The sequence below is a fragment of the Populus alba genome, chromosome 14, assembly GCF_005239225.2.
Source record: "Populus alba chromosome 14, ASM523922v2, whole genome shotgun sequence".
Classification (NCBI taxonomy): domain Eukaryota; kingdom Viridiplantae; phylum Streptophyta; class Magnoliopsida; order Malpighiales; family Salicaceae; genus Populus; species Populus alba.
The window spans coordinates 1562571-1584136 of NC_133297.1; the positions used below are offsets into that span (position 1 = coordinate 1562571).

Genomic DNA, 21566 nt, shown 5'->3' on the forward strand with positions numbered 1-21566 from the left:
ACGTGGTTGTTCGGATCAGCTTGCACACTTCTTCTTTTGTTTTTTTGCTTATCCATTATCACTTCTGTTTTTACATAATTCTAAAAATTATATTTATTTTTAAAAGATATAAAATTAATATCTGCTTTAGTATTTATTATTATTATTATTTTAATTTGTTTACATCACAATATCAATAAAAATCATATTTTGATAAGAGATGGATCCAAGTGAAATGAATGACTCGGAACAGGTTGAAAAATACTAAAATATCTTGGGATAATTTTTTAATGATTAATAGAATCTGAAAAAAAATCAAAATTACCCTTTGTTCCTTGCAACAAAGGCTTTTATTTCTTTCCACCCAAAGATAAAATGATAATTTCACTCCACAGTAAATCTTTTCTAGCACTACAACGAAAAATCCAAGCCCTTGGCAGTACGCAAGATAAAATCAACTAAATTACTAGGGTTTTACAGGGAGATATAATTAGACCAGCTCCAAATGCAATTTGACTCGATTACAAACATAGCTGCCAATCCGGTCTGGCAATTTAACCATGACTCAAAACTTGATCCCGGGTTGAATTTTAATAATCCAATCATATCGAATAAACCCGATAGGATCATTTACAACACAGAAAAAAATAAAATGAAATAATTGACACATGTTTATTCAATGCCGGCGAGTTGATTCGACAACCTAATACAGCAGGGTTTTTTTTTTTTTTTTTTTTTTTTATCAATTCGGAATCAGGACGACAATGTGATTACAAACCTTGATACAGAACAAAATGCCTCCAATCTCCAAGTTTATTCTCAAAAACAGACATAACACCACCCGTATCAAGGCACAACCTTGTAATCTTTCATCTTGTCAAACCACGAAACAAAAGATTTCTTGGAATTTCGAAATCCCAAAAATCCATGTTCCTTGGTCTTGTTCAAATTCGTGACGATACCCGGACCACCGAACATCAAATCTGCAAACCACCACCCCCCAACTTGCTCCAGCTTGTTTGGCAGTAGCTGATTCTTCTTCACAATTTCCTCCCACACTTGTTCCTTATCTTTCATCGCCTCGGCGAATGTTATACAACTCTCGCCCTCTTCAAATCCATATTCTTCGATCCCAAATTCTTCTGCTAAAATCCTCCACAAATGCTTCCATTTGAACAGATCTCCGTTGTGGATATTAAAAGCTTCATTTTGTGCATTAGGATCCACACACGCCCAAATTTCATGCTCTGCAATCAGATCTGCATCAGAAGCAATTGCGTAACCATTCCATGCCTCTTTTGATCCACGAAAGATTAAAGGAGCTCCCTCGTGCTTGCATATTGCAGCGTAAACAGAAATGGTGACAATCAAATTCATCAAGCTATAAGGCGAAAACCCAAAGATAACATCAGGCCGGTGAACGGACCAAGTCACTCCTTCTTTCTTTGCCACTTCCTCGAACATGACATCTTCTAAAGTGTAATAAAAGTTGGGAGCATTTAATCTGGGCAGATCTTCCGTGAAAGGTGGATCATGAGCTTCAATCTTGCCATACAGCTCAAAAGGACCTACATATTGTTTCCCTCCTGTTTGGAGGCATACATGGCGGAGATTGGGAGCGTTTGGTATAACGGCCTGGAGGACGTTACGGAACATGAGACCATTAATCTCGCAGTTCTCCTCCTCCGTGGGTTTACTGGCCCAGGTGACATAGAAGATGTGGGTCACATCAGCCAGCTTAGAAAGCTTCGATTGGGTTTCGGCGGTATCGGAGATGTCGCACTGGATGTACTCCACCGGATGATCCTCGTTCCAGTCGGGGCGTGAACGTCGGGCCACGCCGTAAACTTTCCATGGGCCACCAGGTGTGTCGGCGAGTGGGAGAATCTCCGCCAAACTGTTGCCGACAATCCCCGTAACTCCTAAAATCAGGGCCACGCTTTGGTAACCTCGTGGTGCTTCATCTTCTTCGGATCTTTTCTGCGGATTGAATCAAATACAACAGATGAGTTTTATTTATTAACATGGGCGTGGATGTATCATAGCTAGGGAGAGGATTGTTCCATTCTTACCTTGGCAGCGCCAATAGCACCAGACCACCACCAGCTCATGTTAACTTGTTGCTGCTTCTGGTTATGTTTTGATTCGGAATCGCCCTATTAAAATTGGTTCTCGCGTGAAAACAAGAGCTATGTGACGCGAGCCATGACATACGTGACACCTAGATAGAGTTTTCTAGTAAAGCCTGCCTGTCGGGATTATCCGACAAAAGTCATGATAAGAAACGTGATTCGATTTTTACTTTTAGTTAAATTTAACATTAATTTAGAGGATTAGTATGTAATTTGATTGAGCTTGTTAAATTAAAAAAAAAAAAAAAAAAAAACTAAAGGAAATGAGTTTTTACTGTTAAAAAAATCCCCTTTGATTGTAATTTTTTTTCCTTTTGTTTTCTATATCATATCAACCAAACTTTCATTTTTCAACAGCTTGTGCAGGACACTCTGCTGACTCGGATGATTAGAAGCAAGTAAACACAACAAAAATACCAATTTTCTACCTTTCCATAATACAAAATCAGGCAAACAAAAAATTGTAATCTACAAATACACCCTCCATCTATCGAATTGGTATCAAGTTGGTCCCTGTTGACTGCACCAACAACACCATCAATTTGTGCATTTTATGACTCAGTTGGTTTTGTTGCAAGCACTTAGCAACCCATGACATACAAATTGGTATAATTAATCGAGTTTGAGCGGGTTTTGATTGTCTCAAATTTTTATTTGATTTAACATATTTTTATACTTTTTTGGTTATCTAGGTGGAACAGTTTAGCTAAGGTTGATTAAATCATATTAAAATAATTTTTACAAAATTTAATTGAAAATTTAAAATGAAAAAAAAATCAAATCAAAAGATTAAATTTAATAAAAATATCAAATAATTATATTTCATGATACATGCTTTTTTGTATTGTAGGCAGAGTTGTAACTTTAAGTTGCCTGTCTTGTGGGCTCTGGACTCTGACCTCGAAGGGAGGCAGCCAAGACAAGTTGTTAACTAATATTAATTCCAGCCCAGTCGGAGTTTTTTCTTATAAAATTAAGAACAAAGAGAAATAGACCTCCAGCAAATACATTTTTTCTTCAGAATTCAGATATGCTTTAATAGAAATCATCAACAATAAGAAAATCCACCAATCTTCCAAATTATTTTTTAAAACAACATGACAGAAGCAAAAAGACCAGCAAACCTAAATCCACCAAACTCACGGCACGATCTTGTGAGCCTTCAACTTATCCACCCACGAAATCAAGGCATTCTTGGAATTTCTGAACCCTAGAAACCCATGCTCCTTGCTCTTGTTCATACACGAAATAATGGACTCTGCACCCAACACAAAATCGGCAAACCACCACACCCCGACCTCCTCCAACTTGTTAGGCAACAGCTGATTGTCCTTCACAATTTTGTCCCACACTGCTCCTTTATCCTTCATCAACTCCGTCAAGCTCACTGTCTTCCCACTCTCAGGTAACCCATATTTTTCTATCCCAAACTGTTCAGCCAAAACCTTCCACAAATGCTTCCACTTGAAAACATCTCCATTGTGGATGTTAAACGCTTCATTTTGTGCATTAGGATCCACAGCTGCCCAAATTTCCTGCTCAGCAATCAGATCTGCATCAGAGGCGATGGAATAAGCATTCCAAACAGATTCAGTCCCGGGGAATAGTAAAGGCATCCCTTCATGTTTACATATAGCCGCGTAAACAGAGAGAGTGCCCATCATGTTCATCAAACTATATGGAGAAAACCCGAAAATCGTATGCGGCCTGTGCACAGACCAAGTCACTCCCTTTTTCGTTGCCACTTCCTCAGCTAAAATATCTTCTAAATCGTAGTAAAAGTTGGGGGCGTTTAATCTGGGCAGATCTTCTGTGTAAGGAGTGTCATGTGGTTCGATCTTACCTACCAACTCGAATGGACCAACATAGTGTTTAAGACCAGTTTGGAGGCAAACATGTTTGAGATTGGGGGCGTTGGGGATAACGGCCTGAAGGACATTGCGGAACATGAGGTTATTAGCTTCGATGTTCTCGGCCTCCGTGAATCGGAGGGCCCATGTGACATAAAAGATGTGAGTAACATCAGTTAGCTGGGAGAGTTTTGCTTGAGTTTCGGCCGTGTCAGAGATGTCACATTGAATGTATTCAACTGGGTGGTCTAGGTTCCAGTTTGGCCGTGGACGACGGGCCACTCCGTAGACTTTCCACGGACCGCCAGGCGTGTCGGAGAGTGGTAGGATTTCAGCCAAGCTGTTGCCAACAATGCCAGTTACTCCTACCACTAAAGCCACGCTCTGGTGTCCTCGTGATGCATCTCCATTTTCAGATTGCTTCTGCAAAACATTTGCCAACAGATGAAATTAATGTTAAGTTAAAACATAAATATCAAGTTCAAATATTAAAGTGATGAAGATTAGTAAATGGGGTAATTGGTTTAATCTTAATTACCTTGGCAGCTCCAATAGCTCCTGCCCACCACCAGCTCATTTTCTAGACAAGATTCTAAGTTCTAACCAAGAGTCAATCTTCACTGTCTCGCAAACTTGTTTGCCGTGTTAGGTTTCTATGGTGCCAATTCTTGAAGATTGTTATATAGGTGGCGTGGACGACGGTCTGGGATGGTTTAATGATTTTTTCAGGCCTGGCTCACTGTCTGTGGTCACACATGCAGCGATTCTAGCAATCTTTTCTTGGCAAACTCTGGTGATATTTATTATCTATCTATCCATGTATATATAACGAAGTGCTAGTGCCCACTGCCCACCAACGTTTCAATTGCCAGTCTCTTAATTCAATTTTTAATTTTTGCTTAAAAGAATATTTTTTCTATAAATTTTTGTTTCTGATATTATTAAAAAAAGAAGAAGTTATACCTCCTCAGTAAACACATATTCATTCTATCTGTAATAACAAAACGACAAGTCGAGAAAGTTAGTTGAATGGTATTATTGCTTTTTTTCTTACAATCACACGATACAAATATGGGGACATGGGCCTCTGCAAGAGAGGGAGGGAATCGGTGAACCGCTGTTCAAGATTCACAACAAACATTTATTTGTCTTTTATGGGCAACAGACAAGTTAATCCAACGCCACCTGGTTTAGCATCATAGCAGATTTGTTCCAAGTCTAGCTTGGGCCATGAAGCGATGACGCAGGGGCTAGCCTACCTAACTCGAATCTGGCTTCATCTGGCACTTGCAAGTTTGATGGGTGTAACTATAGGGTGCTTACCCTCGCTGCCTAGTTGAGAGTGCAATAAAATATCTCATTAATATTTTTTTTTTAAATAATTTTAATATGTTAATCTTTTAAATAAAAAAATAAAAATTATTTTACTTTATTTTTAAAATAAAAAATACTTTTAAAAATTATCATACATCATAATACTAAACCCACAATATAAAAACCAATGGATTGTTGTCTATGGATCTAAATTAGATACATTCTAATTTTTCTACAAAAAAAAATCAATGATGAAAATTTTAAAAAAAAACAATTCAGTGAATCATAAAAAAACTAGCAATAAATCTACAAATTAACGGTAGTAAAAATATTATCCATAATAGTTTTTTTAAAAAATTTATAATGGAATTGTAATTCATGATTACTTTTTATATATATTTTCTTGTAATTTTTTTTATTAACGTAGATCTTTGAGCCAGTTTACATGCATCTCAACTAATCTCACGAGAACAACTATGTAAATCTTTAATGACTCTAAAATAACTCGAATTCGTGATTATTATAAAGTTAATCTAAGATTTAATCAATTGAGATGACTAGTACAATGACTACTAGTGTTAACCACATATGTTCACCCACTTGAATAGTATAAGAAAAAATAACTGAAAATATTTCAGGAATTGATCAAACTGTGCATGGTATTGAATTTTCACACCTTCGGCAGTATCAGTCTTGATGCAGCCATTCAGGAATATTACACAGCCCATCAAGCTGACTTGGGCCAAACCTTTTATGTCAAAGGCCTGCGATCTTCTCCACGGGCTCTTTCTGTGAGAATTTGCAGGAGAGGACAGGCAGGGAGCTCTAGTTAAGTCGCTAATGGCAGCATCTAGGTCTCCAAGCAGTGGCTCTGAGCTCGGTCACTGTGAAGGACCGCCCTCTCTTTTTCTTAACCTCAATGGACATTATTCTTGCATTGTTTCACTAGCAGCTCTGACAGAGATGGTACTTTGCTGCATCTGTTTCTGAGCTTGAGAATGGAAGATCCAATGGTTACAAGATGTTATTCGTGTTCATCCTTCTGAAGGGTATAAAGGCATTCCACATATCTTATACAAGCACGAAACTGATCCTATGATCACCATGCTGTAAGATGTCAGGATGAGAGAAATTTTTTTATTATTCGGAGCCCAGTGGAGGAGGCAGCATCTACATTTCTCCACCCCTCAAAACCCAAAATAATGGCAATCGTCAATCTAACCCATTAAATAGCAAAAGAATTCTCTTTTCTCAGCCGTTAATGAGCATAAAACAATCCATAGATTTTGCTTTGTTTTCTCTTCTATGCTCTCCAAGTGGTTCCCACATCATAAACCGAGTGGTCCTCGCCAGCCTCAAGGAGAGGACGATACATGCTCTCTACACTTCTTCACCTCACAAAACCCATACAATTGAGAAATTTCAATTGCCTTATCTTCCCGAGCAGTTCATGGACCTCAAGTAACGCGTAAATTGAACATCATTTTCTCTTCATAAAGCAAGTGGTCCTATCACTCGGCATTTTAGACCTGAACTCACATAACAGCTCTGCTTTGCTTTTGAATCTCACTATTTTCACTCTCTAGATCCTCTAAAGGGATCGCATAAGCAACAAGATAAGTTTTCGCAGATTCCTGGATGTTACAAAACAGTTAAAGTACTCAGATTAATTACAACAAAGTTTCCTGATTTTCTATACGGGTTCTTCACCATGCCGTCCAGAATCTACATTTTCGTTTGAGTTCCTTCATTAACCTTTCCATTACTACTCTCACGGTCGCATTTTCGTTAGAAAACTAGTTTAACCATAACTGCATGCAAAAGTGCAAAACATAAAACACTGACAGGAGAGAACTGAGAAGCTTAGCACCAAATGTTGATGGTCTAACCAACTGCAACTTTGGTGAGGGTTTAGTTTCTTCTAATTAGGAAAACTTTCCCCTTTTCACCACAATCGCACAAACTATGCAAGACTGAAGTGATGGATGCCATATGTACAGGGTTAAAATCTTAACCCTTAGCGTGCACTCTCCCCTGATTTCTTCCACTTCCAAGTTATGATAATGGTTACCGTAACATGATCTCAAGTGGGCTGCAAAAGGAAGTGACGGACCGCAGGGTGAACATGGAACATGGCCCTTTCACATTCTTCAACTTATAGCTTCAATTACATACTAACTCCATAACTAACAAATCTGAGAACAGAAGCTTGGAGAGACTAAAAAGCAGGCATACGGATTTTAATCCATCTAAAGCAAAGGCAATGCAGCCACATTAGACTCTGTAGCAATGGTAGACATGGTTTGCTTCTGTAACTTTTTGAATAAAAGTTTGAATGTTTCTTTCTACCAATTTCTTGAGTCAAATGTTGAAAGTATCCAAAGAAACAAAGATTTGGTTTTTTCATATATCAATATCAAATAAAGATTTTGTAGCATTCTGGGCATGGCACAAGGTGGAGAGAACCTCCTCCAAGCATTAATGCTCTCCATAACAGATTATGGCACCTTTAAGATACGTTTCTGTTGTGGAGAACTACTAACCTGCTAATTTGGCACCTACTTGGAACTTTTCAGGCTGTTCAAGGCTGAAATGTTTTCTTGGAAAAAAGGGAAATCTTGATAAACTATGCATATTGGCAAATAATCCACAAAAATAGAAAAAAAAAAAACTCAAAAATCTTGCCTTTTATCTGGCAATCTCAGAACCCTAACAAAACAGTAAGGTTCCCTCTCGCAGTCAGTGACCGTGTCCTGATGTCCAGGTCCATAACGCGTAGCTTGGTTGTATTTTGCATAATTAAAGCTCCCTTTTTCCTCCAAGGTAAACTTTTAAATTTCACATTGCAGGGATTTTACTTAGCTTAAGCACCAAGGGCGACACTGATTACTCAAAGCTTCAAAGAGACTAATTAGTTTTCAACTTTATTTTCCTCGAGCTTAAAAATCCCTAATCCTTCTTTTTATTCATCTCAAGCTCAAGACCAAGTACTTCTCCGATGTCACATTAATCAACAGTTTGGAGCAACACAAACAGATGGTTTAAAAGAAATTTGTTTTATATTTTGGAGAACCCTAAAATCATAGTTACAAGATTCAGATCCAGATCACAAACTGATTGGGTCAATTCTTGGGTCAGCAGTTGATTGGGTCAACCTAATTTTTTAAAACCAAAACAACATTGTTTTGGGAAAACAAATTCAAAATAAAACCCTATTTAAAACCAGGTTTAGCGCGGTTGTTCACCAAATTGATGACAACAATACCACGAGGCGTGAAGCAAAATCAAGGCTATGGACCATCGAGGCTTGTGCCCCGACAACACGGTAAAGTAATCGCCCAGGCTGGGGAGTCCATACAGAAATTATCTACCTAAATTTCTGCAACAGCGTCAGTCAACAGAGAACTCGAGCATAAATTGAGGAAGTGCACTTACGAAAGGTAAATGATACACCACAATTGAATGGCTTCATAGATGAAATCTTTTTGAGAAGCCAAACAAAGGAAATGGAACCTCAGATATCCACTATTCCAGGAGGGTGAACGGAAAACCAACCTTTGTTAGCTGTCACCCACCATAAACACAAGCTCTGGCTCCATGATGGAATTCTTCCTTGAGAATAAGTTTTCAACCAGAACCTGAGAGAATATGTAAATGGCTATGCTCTATTTACAAATTCAAAGGGACATTGATTCAATGCCAATACTTCACAAAACCACTAATAAGTTCCTACCTTTACCATTCACCTTCTAATTGGCTGGTAAGAGTAAAACTAGACGCCTAATCTAGCAGTGTGATGATAAGATACCACAAGCCCTTTCCAGCCCCTTCCTTCTAAACATCTGTTTTCCACATCATATTGTTAGTAGCATTTTCATGAGATCTCTCTAGCGCAGCAACTTTAGCACGATGGGCTGAAGCAGTCACAGCAGGCTTTACCCTCTGACTGCGAGGAAGCTCGCAGGTTTCACTAATAGAAGCAAACCTTAATTCAGCAGGAGGAATAAAACAGTCCATGGACAGGCCAGGGACATTGAATGCCACTTCTTCAATTGCCCATGCTTCTTCCATTCGGGTCCTAGTGTGGCTCATTGCCGTATCTCCAAACCGGAAAAGGGTTACTACTGAACGCCCGGAATGAGCAATCATGATACCATCCACTAGCCTGTAATCATCAAGGAAAGAATTGATTGTGGTCTCCCAGTAGACGGCGTCACCTCCATTGTTCTGGATGCGGGTCAAATGAGAGTCTTCTAAATGAACAAGGAGTCCTGTTTTCTGGCTGAAGTAGCCAAACAAAACATGCCTTATGATCTCTGCTGGCCCTTCACTCCTGGCCTTGAGAGTTGCAGGATCTGCACATATCTTGAGGATAAAGCAATCATCTCCATTGATCTTCTTCTCCCCAATGCATCTTGCATTAGTAAACATGCTTGCAGTTGTTCTTGGATCAAGGCCCTGGGAATGAACATGAGCATTTAAACAATCATTAGATCAAAGAACTGCCTGTTTGTTAGGTAGTAAAATGAGTGAAAGATGAGAAGCATCTCACCTGAAGTGCACGGCGCAAGGGTCTAACAGGACCTTTAGCAGCATGTGCACCAAGCCAAGGTGTATGCCTCCACACAAGCTTCCCATTGCAGCCAGCATGAACCTTGCTTCCACCAAGCGCAAGCTCAACATACCACATATCTGGATTCATTTGCCACAAGACAAACCCACCAGACTCTGCAGCTTTGGAAGAGTTCCTATTTCTAGTGACCTTGTTAGCCGTCTCAAATTCTGAAGCTATCATCCTCACCTTCCCCATAGCATACGCATTGTGAATGGAATTCTGAAGCCTTTGCCCTCCTGATGCTGCTGTATACTGCTGTAATATGTACTGTGCAGATGAAGTTTCCTGCAATCACCAACATAAAACCACCTTAGCATGTATATTATTAAAATAAAAGAGCATACCCCATCGATCAATCTAACAATAGCAAAGATTCAACTAATCAACACCATCTTTATAATTATTATTTTGAAGTAAAAAAAGAAAATGATAATTCCAAACACATTTCCCCCTTTGTTTTAACTACAAGCACAAGCAACGAATTAAAGAGTAATCATATCATATTGCGTATATTTCCAGATACACAAACCCAAGGAATAGAATCTTACATCACAAAAAATATGAGTGATTGTCTCGAGAAACTCTATAATGCTCAAGCTGTAACTACTAAAACTTATAGCATAGGAGGGAGACTGATACAAGAAAATATTTTTGAGAATTAGAGAGATATTCTTTTCACTTTTAGTGCGTCAGAATATGATTTTCTCTCTTATTTTTGTTTCTATCTTTTTTCCAATGCTGTAAATATTGATAGTTACAGCTCCGAGTACCGCAAAATCTTCCGAGTGATTCTATCAACAAACATCCTTTTTTCTTAAAAAAATGTTGCTCCTAAACAAGCATGAAATGAAAACAAAGAAACCCACTTTGATTTCAACATTTCATCAAAGGAATCAACTTTTTGCATAAGAACACAGTAACTTTACTCAACTGAAGCAGTGACATTACTGTAAAGTAAATTAATGCTGAAAACCGTCAAAAAAATAGCAGAAATCCAGAAAAAAAAAACTTCATTTTTGTGTTATTTTTAAGCAATCATCCAGTATAAAAACTAAAGCAGAGAAAAATTGCAAGAGAGAGAGAAGGGGCTCACAATGGGAGTATCTTTTATACTAAGGTGAGGCAAAGGCTCAGCAGTGCTAACGTGAACCGGAGCAAGCGGGGCACCCAAGACACCAAGCAATAACCTCAGATCGGACCGTTTACTAGTGTTATTACAAGCATTTGATGAGGAAGACACAACTGAAGACGGTCCTCCTCTTGAAAGTTGTCCTTTCATCCACTGGCCCCACTTACCTTCCATCCTTGAATCTCCACCATCATCTTGATCTGGTCCCTCTTTCAACGGTGATAAAGCTTCCGCTGGCCTCAAGCTCCCTGATCTAGGAATGATCAAGGGCTCTGGCTTCGCCACGTGCTGTCCATGTCCTTTTCTCCTCCTTAGCAAACTAGACATCGGTGATGCACTCCTCGCCGGACTCTTCGCTCGTGACCTCCCCGGTGATAGTCCTCTAACAACTGAAAAGAACCCCTGCTTCCTCTCCATTTTTACAGTCTTTCACTGTTGCAAGAGCGAAGCTAGCCAAAAAAAAAAACCGAAGCAAAGCGAGTGGGGAGAGAGAGAGAGAGAGCGAGGGAGGGAGGGAGGGAGTGGTGTGTGAGAGAGAGAAACCTGTAAAGATAAACTGATAGAACTAAATCATTTGCCGCGAGACAAGAAAACTGTAAAAGGAAGCCAGTGTGTGTCTATATATTTTGTTTTTACCGTGCTTGTGTTTTTTTTTTTAATTAAGGTGAGGTGCCCGGAACAATTTGAATGTAGTTTGATTAATTTTTATAAGTTATAAAATTAATGATTAGATAAAATTTTAATGGTACTAATATTGATAATTTTAAAACTTAAATTTAAAATCATAAAAAAAATTTAATCCTATATTCTTATCACTAACTCATTTACTATATCCTAACTTAACTGTGCTTTTCATTATACAAGGAGGGGTTGATGACGTTGTATCAATTCCGTTAAGTATGTTGCTCCTCAAAAGATATTATTTCATGTTCTTTCATCTGGCTGACCAGGGCCAAAATTAGGTTAAATTTTAAAAAAATAAATGGAAGTAAAAATTTAGGTTGACTTTGCTTGATCTTATTAAAAAATCGGTTAGAACCCATTAATTATTTATTTCTTAACAAAAATAGTTTGGTTCTCTTTTATAAAAAATTAAAAATTAAAAGTTTATTTGAAATATAATGACTGATTAAAATTCATAATTAAAATTTTAAATTTTAAATTATATTAACTATCGAGCTGAATTTAAAAATCTAGTAAATTTTTCTTAAAAAAACCCATGTAAAAAAAATTATAATATCTAGAATTTATAAGATATTAGTCGATGAAAAATACCAATATCATCGTAGTTATTAGATGAGGGATTTGAAAACTAGAAGTATAACATGTTATTATAGATAATATAAATGATGATGTTGACTTAAATCCCTAAATTTTGACTAAAAATAGCTTCAAATAGTATTTCGAAAGTTATTGATAGCATTAGTGAAGAAAAACGATATTTGATCAAAGTTCAAAAAATCAATAATAAAATTTTTAAAATATTTAATTTTTATTCATTAAAGTTTTTACTTGCCAAAATTTATTATAACTCTTTTTATATAAAAAATTTTATTAATATTGAATAGAAAAAAAAATTATATTTAAATAAAAAAAACTTAACAACACTGGATAACAAAAATAAAAAATAAAATTAACTAAAAAAGTATTTATTTTAAAAAAAAAACTCCCCCACCGCTGATTTCTGATTTGAAACTCGCAATAACTTTTATCCTGAAAAAATGACTTTTAAAAGGAGAAATAGTATCCGAAATTCGGACTTACCTAATACAGAATTATTATTGCTACGAACAAAACGACAAGGACACACAATAATCTTTTTCTCGTGACAGAAATTATTTAAAAGATATTGACTGCCATGGAAAATCGTATCATCGCCGTTAGTAACGGTCAAATGGGGTCAGGTTACGGTCAAAGGATCGATAAAGAAATGCTAATGGGCATGGGGTGTAGAGCTTAATTTTTAATAATTAGAGAGTCCAGTGATCATTAATTAGTAATCAGCATGTTAAGCACGCCAGCAAGGGTGCAGTTTGTTTTTTTTTCTTGATTATTTTTTAATCCTAATGTTTCTTACACTCACTTTTCAGTATTTTCAGATTTTCAAAGTTATAGGTTCCGTTACTCCTTTCAATTTTTTTTTAATAAGTATATTTTAAAAAAAAACTTTTGGTGTTTGTTGTTCAAAAAAAATTGTTAAAAAGAAAACATATGAATCAATAAATGTTAATTGTATAATATTTTATTTTTTTAATTGATAAAAAAAAGTTAATGAATTCATATAAAATTTCCATATTTTCATATGTGAACATAGAAAATCATGAAGACGTACGGTTTTATTGCTGCTAGAGCTTTTATGGCCTTTCCCCATTATAAATAACTTCTCAGAAAAAAATGATAAAAGCATTTCCTTATGAAGAATTATATATATGAATTCATATAAAATTTCCATACAATAGTTACTTTCTTTTAAAGAAAATCAATCATTTAAAATTTACGATACTCTTATTTTTAAAAAAAAAAAAAAAATATATATATAAAATATATATATATATATATATACACCTCATAATTTTCAATGAAAATTGTATGGAACGATGGGCAAAAAATCTTGATTGGACTAATTAGGACATACACAAAGAGAACACGCTGTTTAAAAACAACATCATTGGTGAAACTTCTTTACAGAAATTATACTCGTTTTTTTCCTTTCTCCTTCTCCGTTTCGGGCACAAAAAGTGACTCGATGGCTTCGTGAAACATGGCCATACTTCCTTGTTTTTTCATAGCCAAAACTTGTGAAGTTTTTGGCAAGGGAGCCATCGAATGGACCCTGTCTCGAGCAAAAAGATAGGTAGCCCCCCCAACTTTACTGTCTCTAATTAATTGCTAAGTTAGCCACCTTTTGAATCTTTGCGAGCACTGTAGCTCAATCACCATCGCCAATCACGGCCACAGCCCACAGGAGCTTCTTCTCCCTCTATTTTTCTTGATGTTTTGCTCGGGACGACGAGGCCTGGTATAGATACGGAGTGGTTCAAATTTGCACTTCTAAATTGACCTAAAGTCGATGGACATTATCAACAAGGGGACAGCTCATGCGACTCCCAGAATTTTTCAACATTATGCCATTGTTTCTTCACTTTTAGTCAATGGCCTTCTAGTCAAATGTTCTTCCCTTCCCTTTCTTTTTTTTTTTTTCTTTGTTTTTGTTTTTAAATACAATTATAATAAATCAAATGTTTCCTGTCATGATTGCTTGAAAGAATGCTCCACTTATTGAATGAACATGGTGTGATCTGAAATCAACCACAATGATGTCTATTGGGTTTTTTTCCTTTTTCTTTTTTCTTCGATGATTGATTTGTCAATCCAACGGCTTCTTTATTGAAAATATCGCAATTGTTTGATTTAATTTAATTTGATCAAGATATATATAAAATATATGAATTTAGCATGATAATAAAGTTGCTGAGAAGATGAGCATCTACTCACAACTAACTGAATATAGTAAGCATAAATAAAACAAGTATAAAAAAATTCAGATAGAATAAATAAAATACTTTCTTGTTCATATTTTTTGTTATAGATGTTGTTATAAAATATCATGTTATCTGTCTTTTAAAGCAAAATTACTTGTTATTTGATATAAATAATTTTTATATAACCAATCTTTCATGATTTCAACTGCACCCTTTTACATTGTCTAAAATAAACTTAAATTCTCTCTACAAAATAAGAATCAAGAGCTGGTTAAATGTTTAGCTAGAAAAAATCATTCAGTCTAACATAATCTTTAATTTAACATTAATATTGTCTGATTAGTGTAGTGTTTAGCTTTTGTAATTTTATTTTATGCTAATTGGATGTGTTCTTAATTAGCATGCTATTCGGTGTATCTTAATGTACTCACCACCAAAGAAAACCATCAAAATATCAAAGAAAGGAGAAATTAAAGAGTGTGGTTTGGGAGTGTAGTTATGATTGATTTTTAAAGTATTTTTATTTAAAAAATATATTAAAATAATATATATTTTTTATTTTTTAAAAATTAGTTTTAAAATCAACATATCAAAATGATTTAAAAATATAAAAAAAATTATTAATTTAAAAATTAAAAAAAAAATAAAACATTTTTAAAAATATTTTTTAAATATAAAATCAAACACGACCGAAATCACACTCTATCTTCAATGGTTTTATAATAACATAATCTTGCTGAATTTATTTGAGAGCTATGTGTAGCTGCCTAGCCACGTCAAGTGATGCTAGGTAGGTGGGCATCAAATCAAATTCCTACCAAATCTTAGGATTTAACGACAAAGCAAAAGTAAAAAAGAATACAAAATCGGCGATACCTTCAAAGGGTATCGGATCACATGTAAAGCTCCAGTGGATATCAGGACATCTCGAGATCTAAATATGTTCTCCCATCAAGATCCTACAGCTCCCCCGTTCTGCCATCGTGCCATTCGATGCTTTAGTATCTCAGTTCATGTGTCAGGATCATGCATGATCCACCCAGTACAAGCTGCATGCAACAAGACAAGCAATTCTTCGACAAGTTCATCCACAGTTCTTATATCTGTTCTGGTTTTTGGCTAAATCAACTGAATATATATATCCAATTTAATCAATCCTTGAATCCACTGGGGATATTAAATTTAATGACTATGGTTTATTTTCTGTGTTTAAGACACATATGATCCACCCAGTACAGGCTGCATGCAAGAAGACAAGCAATTCTTCGACTAGTTCATCGCACAGTTCTTATATCTGTTCTGGTATTTGGCTAAATCAACTGAATATATCCAATTTAATCATTCCTTGAATCCACTGGGGATATTAAATTTAATGACTGTTTTATTTTCTGTGTTTAACACATATATGATTGGTACGAGGGGCCCTCGAGTTGCATTTCTGTTGGTCACTCAGTCCTTTTTTTCTCGCTTTATAAATAAATGCCATGTTTCCTTTTTATATTTTACAGTGAGACGCAGCTGCCGAATCATTTCTTCATTCTTCAAACTCAAGCAATGTATTCTCCCCCCCTTTCATTTCTGCCCTCTTCATCTGTCTGTTCATGCTTTCTTTTTCGGCCTCTCTTTTGCCATCCCTTTTTCAACAGAGCACTAATTAAATAAATAAAAAATCCAATTCACGTATATGCTAAGCTTATGATTGCTGTAATGACTTTTATTTATTGTTCTTGCTGGTTTGGTTCCATTTCCACTTAAAGTGTTTTTAAATTGTTTTTTATTTCAAAAATATAAAATTTATGTTTTTTTATATGTTTTTCGATAGTTTTTGATAGACTAGTGTTATATACTAAAAAAAATTTAAAATGTCCTTGTTTACTTAATTCATATACAAAAATAAATTATATTTAATCAAAACTATGGTTATTTGAAGTAATGAAAGTAAATTGAATCATTTCTTCTTTTTTAGGTACAACGGAAAAGGAGGGGGGGAAAACTAGGAAGCTCTAGAGAAACAAAGACCCGTAAGATCTGCTTGAAGAAGGTGATTCATTCCTGGTGGGGGCGAATCCCAAATGATTAAAGCATTTGAACCCTTCGCTGCTAGCTTCGCCAAATAGCCAGCACAAGCATTGCCTTCCCTGTACGTAAGAGGAATTCCGACTTCTCAACCCCTTGCAACAAGTTTCTGATGTATAAAATCCATTAGCAGGTAACTTGTCATGAAAGATGAGCCAAACAAGATTCCTAATTCTCTCTGGAGCCTGCAGCTTGATTGACCAAGACCATTTATGCTCAGTCACCATGTCTCTAGATCTTGATATCAACTAAGAGTAAGTTAGCTAAGGTTTAAAGAGACCCGGAACTGAAGTGCTCTAGGCAATAAAGTCACAAGCTACTGACGAATTAGGAATAGGAATAGCCATATTCTATGCTGCAAGCTCTCTGGAAGCATTGTGTTGAGTTCATCAAAGTTCTGTATATGAAACAGAATTCATTGGTATTGGATTATGGAACCATGATTATTGTTCAAGTATTTGTGCGGTAACATGTTAATTTACCCATAATTTATAGGGGCTATTAAAGATATGCCACACAAAATATTAGCTAGCCTAGCCTCACGAACTCCAAGTCCACCGTATTTCCTAGGCTTCGTGATCGTCTCCTATTTAACAAGGTGAAAGCCTCTTCCCGAATCCTTATTTCTCCACAGATAAAGGTTCTCACCACCCTATCAATGCCATCGCAGATAGCTTGAGGCACCCAATAGTTATGCATTGAAAAAATATGGATCGCAAACACTACTGACCTTGAAAGAGTTGTATGCCCTACTCTGTTTCAATAATCTTCCTTTCAATCCGCTAGCTTTCTGTTGATCTTCTCTAAAATAAAGTTGAAGTCAGCCTTCTTAACTCTCACTTGAAGAAGCGGGAACCCCAGATATTTTCCCAAGTCATTGGCAACCCTGATAGATGAGAGCTGAGATATCTTAGTTCAGTCTCTTCTACTCACAAGTTTCGAGCACATAAATCTGGACTTTTCATAGTTCATTTCCATCCCAGAAACTCTTCAAGAATCAGATAAGGCTTTATTGACAAGCCTTACACGCGTAGTCGCGGCCTGTGTGAAAAGGAGGATATCGTCTATAAAAAACAGGTGAGATATGCATGGCCCTTCTCTAGACACATGAATAGGCCTCCACTTATTGTCTTCCACCATCCCTGCAATCAGGCAAGACAATTTTTCCATACAAATCACAAAAAGATATGGCGACAAAGGATCTCCCTGACGCAGACCTCTAGTAGGAGCAAAACTGGGAATCTTTGACCCATTCCAGAGTGAAGTCAAGTTCGTAGACCGAATACAAAACATAATCAGCCTAACAGTGATCGATGTCAGGAAAATCAATTTTCATAAGCGTGGCTTGCAAGAAATCCCACTCGACCCTATCATAGGCTTTTTCCAGGTCAATCTTCGCAGCTAGAGACCCTTGTTTACTCGTGGACCTGTGCATAAAATGCATTATCTTCTGAGCAATTAGAGCATTGTCAGATGTTCCTCTGCCAGGAACAAAGCTACTTCGAAGTGGGCCAATCAAACTGTCTAAGAAAGGTTGAAGCCGGTTCACCAGGACTTTGGTAATAAGTATATAGATCACACATCACACAGACTTATTGGGCGAAACTGCTTCATATAAGTGGGATTATCCTCTTTAGGAATTATGAAAATTAGAGTCTCCACTAATTGAGGATCAAAACTGCCAGAAACAAAGGCTTCTTTCACTAGCTTCCAGACAACATCTCCAACCACACTCAACATTAGTGCAAACCACTCTCAACACCCTCAACATTAGTGCAAACCAGGGATTTATAAAAGTTGAGTGCCTTATTCTGCAACACACTATACTCTGTGCACCAGTCTCCATTAGATAGAAACAAACCATTCACTCGGTTTCTCTTCCTACGAGCTGCAACCAATATGCGGAAGAATTTTGTATTCTTGTCCCCAAACTTGACCCATTTTTCTCTCGAATTCTGATACCATAAGAGTTCCTCTTGACAAAGTGCCTTGTTATATTCCCATTGCAGGGACCTCCCAAATGAAGCCAGGGAGTCTGTTGGAGAAGATTCCAAGCATTTATGAACTCCCTTCAATCTAACTTCTAGCCTTCTTTTATTTCTGAGAACATTACCGAAAGTTTTTCTATTGAATATAATTGCTCATGCTCATATTATTCGCTAGCGCAGCGCCTGTTGTACGAACATGCATCGCATCGATAATACTAAGGTTAAATATAGAATGAGCCGAATTCCTCAATCTCTCCCTGTCATTGCTCATATAAAGACCCTTCTGAACTCTTCTTCCCTAGACTTGCCCGGCACCGCTTGTTGGCTATAGAACCAACTCTTCCTTTCTAGTTCTTTTCTATTTATGGAATTTCTTTGTGGTAATTAGATCTTTCGGGCCTGCTATATTCTTAGATCCACTGGGCTCTCCTTGAACAAAGGTAGGCCTCGGACCCACATCAAACCCCCATTAAGGCCTGCACTATGAGGCCCATGATCCCTCTGAAGCCCATCTGACTTGTCATTCTTAGACCCAATTTATTGTTAATCTTAGTACTATAGTTTTCCTTAACTGAATCCCCTTTATTACTCATTGACTTGGATTTTCTGTTGCGGGCAACCACTAGCCATTCTCCATGAAATTCGGGATCACCTAACTGCACAGCTTCTTTTGCGGGATTATCTAGATTTACTGCACCCTTATGGACCTTTATGGTTTGTCTCAATCGCCGTTGTACTATCCCTTCCAGACATTTTTTCCGGCGAGTCATTCTTATTGTCTAAGGGGCAGGATCTCCCATGATGACAATAACACCCCCATCCACCACGAATAATACGCAGGCCCTCGTATTCCAACCTGTAGCGGTGGTCTCTAATCCATACTTTCCCCGCCACTGGAAGATTTAAATCTATTTCTAATGCATTTCCTTGCAAATTGTCCCATCTCCATATTCAAGGTGTTCAAATCAATTTTGATAGGAGTGCCTAGCGCAGTGGCTAGGGCTAAAAGAAATCTCTCGTCACAATACACCACATTAAGATCTAGAATTCTGACACAGACTAGAGTGTGATCTATTTTATCGTAAAATCCAAGGACGTCCATTGACCACTTTCAACCTATCATACTCCAGATCAAATTTCACCATAAAATATCCATGCCCGGCGTCCATCAAGTCAAAACCACCCGTGAGTTGCCATAGCCTTCAAACGAATCTTCATCTGAGTACCCTATGTGTTTCCCTAACAAAGAATCGCGACCAAGGAATATCTTAGGCAAGAGGCGATTCCCATTCTCGAACTCAGTCATTACCAACCGATTCCCCATCATATCAGTTTTTTTCACGCAAGGAAAAGGGGTTTTAGCCCCTAAAAACTTTATCCTGAAAGGAGAGTTTGTCTCTTTGTGGCACTTTTGGGACTCTGGAATCTCCTCCACCGTCAGATGGCTTGTCTGGGATAGTATTGCAAAAGGTTTCTCTTTCCATGAACTCCACTTCCATCGGAAGTTTTAGATTCTAGAATCACGACTCCAATTATTGTTATACTGTAACTTGACTCACATATCAATTCAAAAACTAATCAGATAAAAAAATAAAACTCTTAAGAATAAAATAATATATTTTTATTTTATAAATCAAGTCATTTCGGTGTGTGTATTCATTTTTATTTTACATTGCTAAAAAATAATATCCTTGTTTTTCATATTTAACTCACTTAAGAGAATTGGTCTAATAGAAAAATACTTTACAATGAAAAATTAAAACATGAAAAAAACAACTTATCAAGAGCCGGTGAAAATTCCTCATTCATCAAAATAAAGGGGTCCTGCTTTAGTTGCTGGGCTAATTATCATTTGTGGGCTTAATCTAGAGTATTTAGCCTTTGGTTCGGGACCTCTATTATTATTATTTTTTTAATTTTTATTCAATCCTTTCTCGAGACCAAGGCGTGTTCAATGTAAAATTACATATATATTTGGGAATATGATTATAATTGTTTTTTAAAGTACTTTTCACTTAGAAAAAACATGTTAATAATTTTTTTTTATTTTTAAAAATATTTTTAAGATTATCATATTAAAATAATTTAAAAATATCAAAAACATATTAATTTAAAATAAAAAAATTATAATTTTTTTTTAAATACTTTAAAAACAGAGTGCCAAACAATCTATATGTTTCCAACAACGCATCGGTCATTAAGGCCAGCTTCCAAGGAGACAAGAAATCATGAAATGATATTATTTTACGCAATAGGAACCTTACTGTTCCTTAAAAAATCTTTTCATCATTCATCTACCGAGCATTGGAAACTCAACTTGCTTTACATTTCCTCGAACTTTCAAGGACACAAACCTATTATAGGGTCACACAATTCACAAACAATTTGCTTTGGTAATGGGTGGGTCATTCGTTCGGCAGGGGAGTGATGGGAGGCTTTGAACATGACAATCACAAGCATGCCCCCTTTCAGCTTTACAGCTGCAATTTGTTTGATTGGTGAGATTAGGTGAAAATTCCTTCAGTGTGTGCTGTGCTAGCTACCGAGTTTGTTTGATCGCTGCTGAGATTAGGTTTGTTTTCTTTTCCTTTTCAACGCTGGATGCTGTTTTGGCTTTTGATATATATATATATATATAATTTTATTTTTTTTTGTTAATGTTAGTGTTCGGGTTAGTTTATACGTATCTTAATTGATTTTACGGGCCCCGAAGTTAATGACCATATAAATCTCTAGTAACTCTAAGAAGACTCGAATTCAGTTATCATTTGAGAGCAAATCTAAAGTCTAGCCAATTAAATTTCGCAACTCGAACTCATGACAATTTACTTATGCTATTCTTATTAACCTAGATGATGCATGGTTGTTTTAGGTGATTGCGGTAGCAGTGATAGCAGTTATACATAATAAAAATAAAGCTAATCATTATGGTAGTAGTGATAAAAATAAAGGGTATAAATGAAGGTAAAATTAAAAGTGTAGGCAATGATAAGATTGACGA

The 21566-nt window shown here is 36.4% G+C and overlaps 3 protein-coding genes across 3 annotated transcripts; all 3 read right to left on the minus strand.

Moving 5' to 3' along the window:
* Positions 1 to 417: 417 nt before the first annotated feature.
* Positions 418 to 2211, minus strand: LOC118036549 (3-oxo-Delta(4,5)-steroid 5-beta-reductase). The gene is made up of 2 exons (XM_035042266.2): positions 2052 to 2211; positions 418 to 1959 (listed from the first exon to the last, which is right to left on the minus strand). The coding sequence occupies exons 1-2, from the start codon at positions 2088 to 2090 to the stop codon at positions 826 to 828; spliced, it is 1173 nt and encodes a 390-aa protein (XP_034898157.1). The 5' UTR covers positions 2091 to 2211; the 3' UTR covers positions 418 to 825.
* An 824-nt stretch (positions 2212 to 3035) lies between these two features.
* Positions 3036 to 4767, minus strand: LOC118036557 ((S)-8-oxocitronellyl enol synthase CYC2). The gene is made up of 2 exons (XM_035042276.2): positions 4500 to 4767; positions 3036 to 4384 (listed from the first exon to the last, which is right to left on the minus strand). The coding sequence occupies exons 1-2, from the start codon at positions 4536 to 4538 to the stop codon at positions 3251 to 3253; spliced, it is 1173 nt and encodes a 390-aa protein (XP_034898167.1). The 5' UTR covers positions 4539 to 4767; the 3' UTR covers positions 3036 to 3250.
* A 3902-nt stretch (positions 4768 to 8669) lies between these two features.
* On the minus strand, positions 8670 to 11553 carry LOC118036540 (uncharacterized). The gene is made up of 3 exons (XM_035042258.2): positions 10984 to 11553; positions 9828 to 10175; positions 8670 to 9733 (listed from the first exon to the last, which is right to left on the minus strand). Exons 1-3 carry the CDS (start codon positions 11434 to 11436, stop codon positions 9110 to 9112), a joined length of 1425 nt encoding a protein of 474 aa, XP_034898149.1. The 5' UTR covers positions 11437 to 11553; the 3' UTR covers positions 8670 to 9109.
* Between the last annotated feature and the right edge of the window lie 10013 nt (positions 11554 to 21566).